At 37.8% G+C, this 14,650-nt stretch overlaps 2 protein-coding genes across 2 annotated transcripts; one reads left to right on the forward strand and one right to left on the reverse strand.

Moving 5' to 3' along the window:
- Positions 1–5,980: 5,980 nt before the first annotated feature.
- On the reverse strand, positions 5,981–7,630 carry LOC5567784 (histone deacetylase complex subunit SAP30 homolog). Its single transcript, XM_001657636.2, has 3 exons — positions 7,147–7,630; positions 6,458–6,673; positions 5,981–6,387 (listed from the first exon to the last, which is right to left on the reverse strand). Exons 1-3 carry the CDS (start codon positions 7,321–7,323, stop codon positions 6,259–6,261), a joined length of 522 nt encoding a protein of 173 aa, XP_001657686.1. The 5' UTR covers positions 7,324–7,630; the 3' UTR covers positions 5,981–6,258.
- A 5,448-nt stretch (positions 7,631–13,078) lies between these two features.
- Positions 13,079–14,056, forward strand: LOC5567783 (ribosomal RNA-processing protein 7 homolog A). Its single transcript, XM_001657634.2, has 2 exons — positions 13,079–13,234; positions 13,291–14,056. The coding sequence occupies exons 1-2, from the start codon at positions 13,210–13,212 to the stop codon at positions 14,019–14,021; spliced, it is 756 nt and encodes a 251-aa protein (XP_001657684.2). The 5' UTR covers positions 13,079–13,209; the 3' UTR covers positions 14,022–14,056.
- The last annotated feature ends 594 nt before the right edge of the window (positions 14,057–14,650 follow it).

Genomic DNA, 14,650 nt, shown 5'->3' on the forward strand with positions numbered 1-14,650 from the left:
TAGAGAAAATCCTTAGATAATCGCTGTCATATTTTTTTCGGAGTGATCTATGTGTAAATTACTGAAGGTAATAATGTTGCAGTGCTCTACGATTGTTTTGACAAAATTTGTGAAGGAATTCATTTGAGCATCCCTTGAAAAATTGCTGGTGGCATTCCTGGAGAATTTCATAAAGGTATTCTAGAAAGAATCTATAGAATACCTGAAGCATTCCTTTAAGCTTCCTCCAGAACATGTGGAATAGTAAAAAAAACATTTTGAAAACAAATTTGCCTTTATTAACTTTCCAATTTAAGCTCGGAAAAAAAATAAAAATCTTTGAAACAATAAGGACTTAACATCTCTAGTAGCGTATTGATAGCAGCGCAGCTGAAAATTTTTATTATTGAAAAGATTTTCTCTCACAAAAAGGGCATATTCTATCCTGCATTACAGATTCAAAATATTTTCCCTGATTATGGCCGAAATTCCCTGAGAATTCCAGGTTTTTCCAGTTTGAATAAAATTCCCTGATAATTCCAGGTTTTCCAGGTAGTAGACACCCTGCATAAGAAGTTTAAAAATAAAGGAAGTTTGACTGTATTGTTTAAACCATTCCATAGTCACTCAAAAACTAAATATGAAGTAGTTTAGTCACGACATCACAATAAATCTAATGTTATCGAATGGTTTCATGCCTATTACAGTATACAGTATACAGTAATAGCCCATAAAAAAAATGCGAAAATCGTCATATCATGTTTTATGGTAGTTTTTACATATTAAATGTGAATGAAACATAAATATTATTCATTACTTGTACTGTTTAATCTATTTAAACTCAGTTTTTCGCTTTGGACATGATTTTTATCTGTTCCTTCCACCTTACCAGAGAGGATTTGGAAACATCCTTTTAAATTTTATCATGCGGACGTCGAGTTCAATATCTGTGTGATGAAAGCTTCTAAAACATCAACGATGGCGTGATATTCTTCACAGGCCTTGTCTCCAGCATACGCCCATATCAAATGATAGGATTGGTTCATACCTGGGTCATTGGGACATTGGAGACATATTTTCGAAAAAAACGGCTCATTTTGGAGAGCTTTGATTGAACCTTTATATAAGTGTGATAAGCGGCTCCGTTTTGCTCAAAACCTAAGAGCTAGTTTTGATATAAGTTGTCTCTAATCGAAGGAACAAATTTCATCTTCAAAAATTTGTTTTAAGCCTCCGTATTTATTTTTTATTCAACTTTAACAAAAAATAAAGGCATATCAAACCTATAAGACGCAAATGCTCTCAAAACCATGTCCCTAGCAAAATATTTTATTGTGATCATGAAAAACACGTTCTCTAAGAACTCCTCCATCCTCTGATACTAAACACACTAAAATTTTCAACAATAAAGTGTGATTTTTGAAAGTGAGTTTATCACCAGAGTATACGACAATCAGACGCTGTTTCTAGCTTTGGGAGGACAAAACCTTTGAACTTCTTTGCTTTATTACATTATTTATGACAGTAAGAAAAATATGACAACAATTGTTCTGGATAGCGAGGTAATGTCAGAATATACTACAATAATCAGAAATTACGTTAACTAGCAAGTTTCCGAATTCTCACTCACTCTCACGATAATGGATTTCTCCATCACCACAATTTTCAGCGAAAAGCTGCCTTGCGAAATTATCCGTCTACAAAACAAAGCGAAAAAAGATAATAGCACAACTCCACAGCTGTGAGAATTTTATTTAATCATTCTCCTCTCCATGGAGAACTTTTCATGTGTCCATCGCCACAAGCAGCAGTTGCTTTTATGCATCAAATTAACCGCTGCTTTCGTCAAGTTGATGTGGTAGCATGGAAAGCGTGCAGGCATCGCGGCTGTTTTTAACAATGTTGTAGGTTCGAATCCCGTCGGCGGCACCAGTTTTTGTTTATCCACATATTGATAATTCTCGGGAGAAGTTGGTGAGCGAAAATATGATGGGGTGAAAAAGAAATTATCCCCGGAGTGGAATGATTTTCGGTTATCCTCCATCGTAACTCTAGGGAAAATAAGTGTGAGCGAAAAAAGATATTCACGTGAGGAAGTGAAAAAGCATTCTCCTTACGTGCGAAAAATCGTAGATTTCGCATCATTGATACGATAATTCAGAACCCTGTTAGCTAGCAAAAAAAATGACAATAACACTTATGGATGCTAAATTCACGTTTAAACAATAGTGTAGAACTAGCCCTCGTGCGTTAAAATACACTCAAAGATTTAAAAAAAAAACACTTAAAGATTTAAAAAAAAAAAAAAAAAAAAAAAAAAAAAAAAAAAAAAAAAAAAAACGTTTAAACAATTTTTGTATTTTTTATGGGCCATACTGTACACTAATGCACGGTAATAGGAACCATATGTATTGAGAAGGGTCCATTCACCGTGCATCGTTTCAGTCGAAACACAATGCAAAATTCTAATTTGCATAAAATCTCATTGCTCATACGATGAAATATATCTTACTAGTAGTATCCACAGTGAAAACTTGTTGAAATTTTGAAAAAAATCATACTTTAACGTTAAAATTAAAAATACGAATTTTTGGCGTTTTTACTAAGAATGTTAAAAAATCTCATTATCAAACTGAATTCACATGATTTTGACTAAATAAACTAGGTTTTTCAAAATGCTTCGTGACAAAAACTACTTCATTTCATCAGTTTTATCTTATTTTGTTGACAAAAGAATAATTTGTGAAAATTGTATAAATATTCTGTAGGAATTTGTATATATGTATGGTGAATGGAGGCCGCACGGTGACTGGTGACTTAACGGTATTTTTGTTTGAGATTTTTGAAGATGTTTGCAAGGCCTTAATCCCATATGAAGCTAAATAATAGCAAACAAGCTCATGAATATCTCTTCTCCTATCCATTGTTCTCTTCAGCAAACTTCTTTATTATGGTTTAATGAATGAGTTTTTGCTACATAGCATAGCATAGACTGACTGTACATGACAATGGTTGCTGGTTTAATGAATGAGTTTTCGCTACAGGATAATAAGTTTGTTCTTACATTCCAGTAGCAATATGTTTGGAACATTTTTCAAAATTTCTTAATAGCAATTACCATATAAACCTACTTCGTCTTTGGGCCACCTTTAGGTTTTAAATCATCACTTAGAAAGCTGAAAATTTCACAGAACGCTATTGTTATGGTAAGGATGGTCAGAAAGATATGGGAGATTGTTATTTTGAACTATATTAAATTTTGAACTATATTAAAATTTGAACTATATTAAATTTTGAACTGCCCTACTATGCCAACAAATACTTCAATATTCCGAATCACCCAAAAATCATCAAAGAATCTGTAAGTGTATGATGGGGTATACTAGGTCAAATATTTTCCATGGTTGATCTTAATTATTTCCAGGCCATACATTTTCGGACTGCCACAGAAATTCTAACTCACAAAACCATAGGCTGCTTGACTGAAAGTCTGGTAAGCTTGTCCACATTGTTTCTTCATCTGTTACGATGAAGAAGAAGAGTTGGCAGCTATCTCTGATCACCCACTTGCGTCATAACTAGCAACTCCTCAACACTAACGCCACAAACTGTCTGTGCCGATGATCAGTCCGAAGACAGCGGTCACGGAAGTCGATTCAGATAACGCAGCGTGCAATCTACATTCGTCCCGGGCCCTTTGAAAAATCATAGCCGCAGATGTTGAATCAGATTGAGTGTAAAGCGGATCAAATGGAGAGTTACTTCATTCAAGTCGAGTATTGTCACCTCGCTTTACGAGACCGACAATTATCACCTCACGCCACCCAGAATAAGCCTAAAGCATAAATATTGTGGAACCCCAGTTATGTCAAAATGGCTATTATGCTATTGGGTCTATTCTACGAGTGGGGCGAGGTGACAATTCTCGACTCGAGTGAAGTGACTCGCCATGCAAATCAAATGAAGAGCCACTTCACTCGAGTCTAAAATTGTCACCTCGCTATACGAGACCGACCATTAAGCTACCATTATTCTGCGCGGCGTGTGAGTCGAGACAAGTTGCTCTCACATCGAGTGACGTGAGACGATTAGTGTTAATTGGGATTATTCTACGAGTGGCGTGAGGTGAGTATTGTCGATATAATATAACGAGATGACAATTCTCGAGTCGAGTGAAGTGACTCGCAATGTAAATCAAATGGAGCGTCACTTCACTCGAGTCGACTATTGTCACCTCGCTATACGAGACCGACAATTCTCACGAGTCACTCGAGCCGAGAATTGTCATCTCGCTATGCGAGACCGACAATTGTCAACTCACGCCACACGTAGAATAAATCATACTTCACTCGAATCGAGAATTGTAACCTCGCTATACGAGACCGACAATTCTCACCTCACGCCAGTCGTAGAATAAACCCACAAATGAGCTCCCTTTTGGTACAAACATGAGTCTGTCATAGCTGAGGTCTTAAGAAGGTTCGGATAGAAATAACTGTTCATTATACCTAAGGCACAGACCAACAGACATAATACTGACGCAATTTTCATAGACAAACTAGTTAAGGTATAACAACTTGGAATCCAAATCCAATAGCAATATTTTGAATGCACAAATTTTCTTCAAGTTTCAAACTTCATAACCTGAGGCACGCCAATTATTTTTCTTTGCGTTTGACATCCCACATTAGCGCCCGCTGCGAATTGTGACATGTGGGCTTATTCTACGAGTGGCGAGAGGTGAACATTGTCGGTATAATATAACGAGATGACAATTCTCGACTCGAGTGAAGTGACTCGCCGTGCAAATCAAATGGAGAGTCACTTCACTCGAGTCGACTATTGCCATCTCACTATACGAGACCGATAATTCTCACCTCACGCTACTCGTAGAATAAACCCATTGATCACTAGATGATGGTACACTCAAAAAAATCCAAACGTCATTGCTACGTGAAAAATCACGTAGATCATTCCAAATTCATTTTGCCTCCACTTTACCTGACTAAGATAAAGATCACTAAGCCATTCATAACCATCAAATAGTGAATCGGTAATTGTTACTGAGGTTACCTATCGCACTTACGTGAAATTCACGTAGGTGCCTAAGTTCATTTTGACATCTGCATGTTGTACGTACATTCGGTGTTGAGCACAAATCCTAAGATGGCGCCTGCTTGATTTTTGAGGAACTCCAGAAGCTGCTGAACTTTAAACCCTGTGTTAGATTGACTTCAAGGTAAATATGCTTTGAATACCGAAGAATCCCTGCATTACTTCATATTTTATACCTGATTTATAACCTCTATCAATTATAGCACGCGAATGCGAAGGCTACAACAAGACAGAACAAACTCACAACATTTGGGAAACAGGATTCACAATGCTCAGATTGAATATAAAAATAATACAATCTTTTAGGTCTGTTTACATTTTTCAATTGGGAATTAGTATTCTTCCAAAGCCTGTTAGAGATAAGGTTGGTCTTTATTCCAGTTAAATTTAATTCAAAACCATCTAAGTCCTATTGAAACGCTTCGTAAAGGCTACCGGAAAATCCACGTAGCTCTTACGTGTAGCGCCGGTGGAATGGACGAAGTTCAAAAGTTCATGCGTTCATTCTGGGCTACCTATGATTAACGTAAGAGCTACGTGGAAAGTGCGATGGAAAAAAACCACGTATGTTTTCACGTAACAATGACGTTTGGATTATTTTGAGTGTAGTGTAAGTTTGGAAATTGATTAAGGCCCAAGTAAAAATGGTGCAAAAGTCAAAACTGAAAAAGCAGTTTTCTCTTTTTAAATAGACAAATCGAAGAAAATAAAAACACACAGCTCTTTTATTTGCCAAATAAATAGGCTGTGTGTTCTTATTTTCATCAATTTATTGTTTTAGAAGGAGAAAACTGCTTTTTTAGTTCTGACTTTTAAGCCATTTTTTCTTGCACCTTAAGGTGTTAACTCTGTTTGTCTGTACCCGAGTATCTATGCAAATATCACATTCATCAGTCAGCCATTTTTGCTCACATTTGCGAATGCAATCGTTTAATAAAACAGATCATTTTTGTTTTTGCGCTGAGTGAATGGCTTGCCATCTCTGATGGTACTTACTGTTCCTTACTAAAACAAAACTACATTGCATAATAACGTACGATTTGTACAGTTAAAAATGATTTTTTAATCAGCTAACTTAAAATATTATGCACGAGGCTATTTCATATTTGTCATTAATGTAAAGTACATTTAATTTTACTGCAAAGGAAGGAAATGCATTTACCTTCAGGTGGCTTCATTACTAGTATTATTTTTCTGATCTAGCTTGTTCGAGTTGGACTTGACCATGTAGATGAAATACGTGAGAATCTCTTTTTCCTTTATCGGAATGGTTTTGAAGTGTTTCATGATGGTCTGCACGAAAGAGGAAAAAAACATAATTTAAACTACCATACCGTTGAGAAATATATTTTTCGACACTTACCTCTGATAGCTGAGCTTTGTTGATGCCGGGTCGAGTAGATACCTTGTAGAACCGTTTGTACCTTCGTAGAGTGTTTACTTGCAGTTGGTATAGATCTACTTCCGGTAGATCCGTATCCGTCTCGTTGCTATCATCTTCGGAGTCGCGACGGCGCCGCTTGGTGCGGGCACACTGGATGCGGCCCTTGTGGAAGTCGCAGATGTAGATATGCCTCGCCTGTGAAATCAATCCGAGAGGAACAGATCAGTATTACCGGGTAAAAAACGTACCATGGGTGGGTGTCAAAAAGTGATTTTTGACAATATGAATTTTGTGAATGAACTTTTAACATCCCGTACGTTATATTGTAAAAAAAACCTTATATATCATACAGAGTGTTGTTAAAAACAATATTATAGGGAAATTCACTTGCGTAAAATGTTAACAGCGTATTCATTTCATTGGAACATCTCATACAAAATATTCCATTGGGACACAGATACAATGTATATTTGAATATACATATTAATATGTTAATTTTGAGTCCAAAAAACAATTATCGAATTAACAATAGCAAATCTAGACACGAAGATATATTTTTATAATGTATAATTCCTCATCGAGTATTTTTGCCTTAGTGTAGAAAATACCTCCCCTCTCTTTTGTAATCATGTTCCCTGTGAAGATGTGTGTGAAGACAAGGTACTCACGGCTGTGTCGATGCTGAGCTTGAGTCTCCTCTGAGTGACCGTCTTCTGGATACGTTTACTGTAGGATGCATTCCCGGCCTGGTTCCGACAGCGGTCACCGTCATCCAACAGGCAGCACACTTGATCCGCCGGACCACGGGAGTCTTCCTCGCCCGTACTGAACCCGTTGTTATTCATTACGGATGCAAACTTGGCCCAGGCGAAGAAACGGGTTGCACAAACTTTGTAGCTTGAAATTATTGGGAAGCTTTCTTTTTCGAAAAGTTTCAACACAGAATTTTGGCTTGCAGATGTTTGTTTTCTACGAATTGACACATAAGCCGTACACAACACCGAAAAGAGGAATCTTTTGCACTTATAATCGCATAGAATACAGCGAAATCATTGGGAATAATGATTTTTTACCGGAATCACTTTGCAATGGCTACCACAAAATAAATCAGCAACACACAGTGGACAATCGCGAAGAAAAGAATGACAACCGAAAATAGAGACGATGATAAATGTGTGTTGTTTGTATGCATGTGTGCCGTCACACTAAAAACAGTTACACAAAATGGATCATTACAATACACGCTCGTTCAAATCTACTCAAAAGAGAGTAACTTTGTCTCACTTTTGAAGTTTCAAGTTAGCTGTCAAAAGTGAGTAACTTTATTTTATCAAAGTGAGTAACTTTTTACTCAACCATGAAAGAAAACGACCTTACTCACTTTTGAGTAAACACAAACATATTTGACTCACTTTGTAAACGTCAAAGACTTGTGAAAATTTCGCGCGCTCGAACTGACAAATCCTCCGTTGTGGTGAAATTTCTTCCGTCGTCGTGATGTCGGACTGTTTTCAAAAACAGCCGAGATAAAAGCCGAGCCGGCAGAGCGCTTCGGAAGTCCAACCGGCGAACTCCAGATTAGTGCTGCGAAGTCAATAACCCTGATATCAAGGAAGCGAGGTCGGATTGAAAATGACCAAGGTTTTGATCAAATAACCGTAAACTGTAAGTTTTACCGCCGTTCTTTTTATTGGACTAATTATCAATTCTTTACAGTCTAACCGGGAAGGCTACTGGATCGGTCAAACTACATCCTCCATGACTTTCATCAATGCCCCAGATATTTATAACATCCGGGGATCCATTCCAGAGCAGCGAAAATTTCAACACAAATATCACATTTTTTTTACTTGTTATCATGTATTATTATTATGTATTATGTATGAGATAATGAATAAATGTTATGCTCTTTGTATATTTCTTCTGATTTTATAAATAACATAATACATTTATTTCCAAAATTATTATTTCCTGAAGTGAGTGACATCTACTCACTTTCGCAAATTTAAGATTAAACGAAGTGAGTAAGTGTTACTCCCATATTGACATTTGACTATGTTACTCTGAAGTGAGTAACGATGGTGTTACTCACTTTTGAGCAGTTCCACTTTGTTCCGAAGTGAGTCGAAATCTACTCACTTTTGAGTAGATCTGAACGAGCGTGTAACCAAAACGGCCGCTATGGAAAGCATAGATAGCGCCACCGTAGACTTGTGTGTTTGACAGAACAGCAATAGAGCGCTGCATATGACGAGCCTAACCTCACTTATTTGACAGCTACTGGTCCTGTTGTTTACGTTTCGGACTTAGTCGTTTTTTCCATCATTTTTTCATCTTCGCATTTCTATCACCAGCATGCTGATGGTGACGATTTTCCTCGGTAGGAAGATAGAATAATACGATCCGTGGGTATCTGCAGTGGATTTGACCTCTCCTCGCAGCAGTTTCACGAAATTAAGAATGATTCGAAAAAAGTACTAAGTCCAAACTGTAAGCAACAGGACCAGTACCTGTCAAAATTGATGCGTGACGTCACAGTGCAGTGGAGTATGCTGTCACAATAGGCCTTTTCATGTGACAGATCCGTCTATGCATTTGTTTACATCGGTGGAGGATCGGTGCTAACACCGGCCTGTCATTTTCATAGAAGAAATGTCAAAGTGCTTCCCGATCAGCTGATTTGAGACGTCATTTGAATAGGCCTATGTTAAATCCCATATACAGAGGCGCCTTTGTTTTGGTGCGGTGAGCACTTGCAAAAACTACCTTCAATGATCCATTCGATTATAATATATACACCCAAAATTCTGGAACTCGATTTGAAAAGGTCGAATGTGACATTTTAGACTGCCTGAGATATTGTGATTTTCACGAATGATACGACTTTCATGACGAAATTGAGAAGCTGATTATAATGTACTGATGATACATTTTCAAAAACCATTTACCTTTCATCTTTGATTCCAGTCACTTCAGCTGGAAAATGGAAAACACTGAGCCGGCCGGAGAAAACTGTCATGAACATCAGGATGAGGGTTTATTCACAATTTTCATAACGCCAAAAATTGCCATTTTGGACACCTACCCACCCCCGCGTAACGCTTTTTGTATGAGCCGTAACATCTCGAGGACACCCACCCACCCCCTTCAGCGTTATGAAATTTGTGAATGCACGGAGAAATCAGAATACCCAAAAATTAAGTTCTTTTTACTCAAATTTGGGTAAACTGCATTCAGTTTTTACCCACGGTTGGGTTGTTTTGCCTCTCTCGCAACAGAAATGTCGTCAAAAACAGAGAGAGAGAGAGAGAGAGAGAGAGAGAGAGAGACGCACCGACCCAGCGTCGAAGTTCAATGGAATAAGCCAACTTTGGGTTCTTTCGAGTTTACCTAACGTTAAGTTGTTTTAACCCATCACGGAGACTTCGAAAGCTAACGCTGAGTAGATTTTTTTTTGCACTGAGTTGTTTGTTTTGCCGCTGTCAAATGGAAACAACCTAATGATAGGTATATATCAGTTAATCCAAATTTGGGTTATCCCACGGAAGAGCCGAATTGCGTCAAAAGAAGTCAAAGTTGGGTTGATTTGCGGCTCCGTGTGGGCCCTAATTGTATAGGCGACGTAAAATACAGTGGGGATTCGCTCGTTGGGGGTCCGCTACATGGAATTACTCGATGGTTGGATGTTCGCTGGTTGGAAAAAATCCAACTAAAAAGCACTCGAATGTCAGGAGAAGATGTCAAACTAACTTTGACATCTGACTACCGTCGCATTGAACTCTCCATATATAGAACAAATGTGTATGTAAGTAATGGAATGTATATGTGCGTTTCGTTGAGAAATACGACGTTCAGATCTTAAAATCCAAGGGCCGATTTCTTCATCTTCGCTTAAGCCGTAAGCCTCGGTTACCCACACGGTGGTTTGCGAATACCCTTTAAAGGGTAAAAAATACCCATTTTCAAATAGCAATCATTTCTGTCATAAAATGGGGAATTTCACAATCATGAAAAGGGTAAAACATACCCTTTTTTTAAACTTGCACACAGTGCAAAAACGGGTAAATTTTTACTCATTAATGGGTGAAAAAATAGTTGAAATCGAAAAATCAATGACCACCATCAGTTGGCGGAAGAGCTTGTTGATCCGTTGAAATTATTATTAATATTATCATCTTCCAGGACGCCAGTAAGTACAATATTGTTGGAGAATACCATGTTCATATAGAAACATTGAAATTGTATGTTAATTATTTCAAATTTCTTTCATTTTTCCAGATCTACGACCGAAAATAAATGACGAACTTGAAAAAAAAGCAGGACGCAGCATTCACAATAATAAATGTGTAACCAAAGGTAGATTATAAAAAAAAACGGAATAAATTAGTGTTTATTATTGATATTTTTAATTTACACATTGAAATTCCCTTGTTTGCATTATACTGAAACGCCCAGCAAAATATTTTTGACAAAAAGGGTAAATTTTTACCCATTTTGTAAAACATTCGACATCTTTACAAGGGGTAAAAAATACCCATCCATTGACAGAAGCCGCTTTTACTCTTTAAAGAGCAAACCGTATTTACTCATTAAATGTGGAGAGGCACTTCTAGCGGAAATGGGTGAATTTTTACCCTTTTAAGGGTATTCGCAAACCACCGTGCATATAGTTAAACTATACACGGAGAAATATTTTTACCTAATTTTTGAGTTTACTTTACCCAAAATTAAGTATATCGATTATAGTTTCAACCCAAAATCTCTCGGTTTTCTCTATCTCCCACACGACTGTTGTCAAAACTAGAGAGAGCTGCATCTACCCAATGGGGGTACTTTGGCCCAATAAGCCAAATGGGTAAATGCAACTTTTCTTATTGTTGGGTCGAAAGAACTCAATTTTGCGTTAAATCAACCCACAATAGGGTCCTAAAGCCCTGTCCCAATTTTAGTGCCAAACGCTTAAGTTTAGGCCAAAAACACATGTTTACTCAATTTTCTAATGTTTTCCGTTGGTTTAGACCCAAAAAACATTTTTTTAGATTTTGTCACATCCTTTGGCTTAAACTCAAATTTTGGGTGTATTTTGTTCTCCGTGTCCCTTACGAAATGTCAGATAGGAACAACCCCCGTGGTCGAACTAAAACCCCTGTGGTGTTTTTGTCGACTAAGCAAACGTCAAACATGATCAAAAGTGTCAAGGTTCATTTATGGACCAAATTTTCAAATTAAAGTTTAAACATGATATAGCCATTATTTGAGCGGGAAAAATTGCTAAAGTAGTTACAGTAACATGCTTTTTCGTGTTATTAAATAAAAACAAGATTTCATTAAAAATTTTAGGACCCAATTGAGTATATTTTTCTAATGGAATTAAAATCAAACTACCTAGTGGGGACATTGGAAATTTAGCCAAAATTGAGTTATTGGGCTCAACTACGAAATTGCGTTGAAACAACCCAAAATTGAGTTGAATTCCGTCTCCGTGTAGGTTTAAGGCTTAAGCGGTGGTGAAGAAACCTCGGAAGAAATCGATTTCATAACGCTGAAGGGGGCGGGTGGGTGTCCGTAATAATAGGGTCCTGAAGCCCTGTCCTAATTTTAGTACCAAACGATTGAGTTTAGGCCAGAAACACATGTTTACTCAATTTTTGAATGCTTTTCGTTGGTTTACAGTCAAAAATTCTAATTTTTGAGATTTTGTCACACCACTTGGTTTAAACTCAAATTTTGGGTGTATTTTGTTTTCCGTGTCCCTTCCGAAATGTCAAATAGGAACAATCCCAGTGTTAAAAAGATGAGCCCCTGTGGCGTTTTTGCCGACTCAGTGAATGTCAAACATAATATAAAGTGTCAAGGTTGAACCTATTATGAAAATTGAATTTTAAATGTGATATAATCGTTATTTTAACACGAAAAATTGCTAAAGTGGTTGCAAGGACATGCTCTTTCGTTTTGTTAAATAAAAACAAGATTTTATTAGAAATTTAAGGACCCTATTCATACACAATGGATCATTGAATGCAGTTTTTGTCAGTGCTTACCGCATCAAAACAAAGGCGCCACTGTATATGGGATTTAACATTGTGACAGCTTTGCTGTTCTGCCAAACACACAAGGCTACGGTTGCGCTATCTATGCTTTCCATAGCGGCCGTTTTGGTTATTTTAATGGTCCATTTGAAAAACATATAAGTGTGGCATTTTTGTGCTTTACTCAATTTGCGGTAATTTACTTTAGCGTGTGTTAGGAGTAGTGCACTCAGGCAAATGGACTATCGATAAACATAGGAACCCCTTATGAAAATTCGCCACAAGAAATCGGGTTGAAATTCATAAATTTGCCTTATGAAACCAGAATTTGAAAACAAAAAACGTTTAACGCGGCAACCTGGAATCGAACCAAGAACCTTGCGATCGATAGGCCCGAGCGTGCACCACGCGCCAATCGACGCCTTGATTTGGAGTGATGCTAAAACGATACATAAAGCGTTCGTATTGCAATAATCGTTCCACCTTTCATAAGGCAAAATGTATGAAATTCGATAGTCCAGTTCGCTGCGTGTGTAAATGGAGCTGACTGATCTAGATCAGATATGTTACGAAACAGGTGATTGAAACAACTAAAGTCAAACTCATCAACACGAGGACGCAGCTGGACAGAGGAAATTGTTGAATATTGTTGTAATTTTTTCAAAAGTAACTATTACAGCTGGAATTCGCGTTCGAATAGCTATGGGTTCAGCAGCAGATTTTATACGTAAGCATTCTTATATATATGACGTAAATGATATGACTAACTTCTTAACATTGCAGCAATCCCGCTGAGGTACGAAGATCAGGACACCGCTTGTCATCAGGTGCTTATCAAGGAAAATGTTTCCAAGGCGATCCACAAATCGAAACCAGCCGGTAGGACGTTATTCGTGTTAAATGTTCCGCCGTATGCAACGCCAGAATCTTTGCAAACAGCTTTTAGCATAACAGGCAAGGTAGATCACGTTATTCTACAGGAAAAACCTGCCGAGGAACATGCCATTCAAAACGATCAGTCGGAAAACAGATTCAAGGTTGCCTACGTAGTTTACCAACAACCGTCATCCATTAAGAAGCTGTTGCGAATGCAGAAGTTAAATGCCCTTAATGCAGATGGCCAACTTCTGACGGGCATCGAAAAGTGGACCAAGGCCTACCAGGAGCGTATCCCAGATCCTGTATTGATGCAGCAGGAAATCGACGCATACATGGTCAATTACGATCGCCAGGTTGCCCAAGAAAAGACCCAACAGGAAACGGAACCGGACGATGAGGGTTGGGTCACGGTAACCAAGTCGAGCGCCAACACGTTTGTGCAAAAGGAGGCAACGGTCAGCAAATTAGAGGACAAATTAAGCAAGGATCGCAAGCACAAGGAGCTAAAGAACTTCTACACGTTCCAAATTCGCGAATCGAAAAAGACCGATATTGTTAGCCTGAGGAAAAAGTACGATCGCGATCTGCAGAAAATGCAGCAAATTAAGAAGACGAAACGGTTTAAGCCTTACTAGATGTTCAATAAAAGTTATCAGTAAAAATCTTCTGATTATTACTTCCTAGAATGAAACAGCCTTTTTTTAATTAACACTTCAGTCGTCGCGCTGTTGTATTTTGTACAACAGTGGTGAAAAAACCTCAAAAACACGGTGGCAAACTGCGCAACGACTGAAGGGTTAATCTGATTTCCGTATTTTTTTTCTTAACAGAAATACAATCTTGAAACTATTTTAACCTACATTCTAGATAGAACGAAAAAAAACGCGACAGGTATTATTTTTCACCTTTCAGTAGATTTGAGTGAAATTTTCTGAAAGAAAGTATCTATAGACGAATCTGTAAGTATAGTTCAACAAGTAGGTTGAACTGGGAATATCCCGAATGGCATAAAGTCAAACGGCATAAGGTAAAATGACCAGATCTATTTTGGCGGCATCCATTTATTACGTAACGCTAAAATTTGAAATTTTCGACCCCATCCCGGAGGGGGGGCCTCCGTAACGCTTTTTGTATGGATTTTTTTTAAATTTTGTATGAGTCGTAACGTTCGAGCTTACCACCTCCCCCCCCCACCCCCCTCGGAGGGTTACGTTATTTGTGGATGCCGCCTTTGCTGCAAAGCGCAAACAAAATCTGTAGAAAT

The sequence above is a fragment of the Aedes aegypti genome, chromosome 1, assembly GCF_002204515.2.
Source record: "Aedes aegypti strain LVP_AGWG chromosome 1, AaegL5.0 Primary Assembly, whole genome shotgun sequence".
Taxonomy (NCBI): Eukaryota; Metazoa; Arthropoda; class Insecta; order Diptera; family Culicidae; genus Aedes; species Aedes aegypti.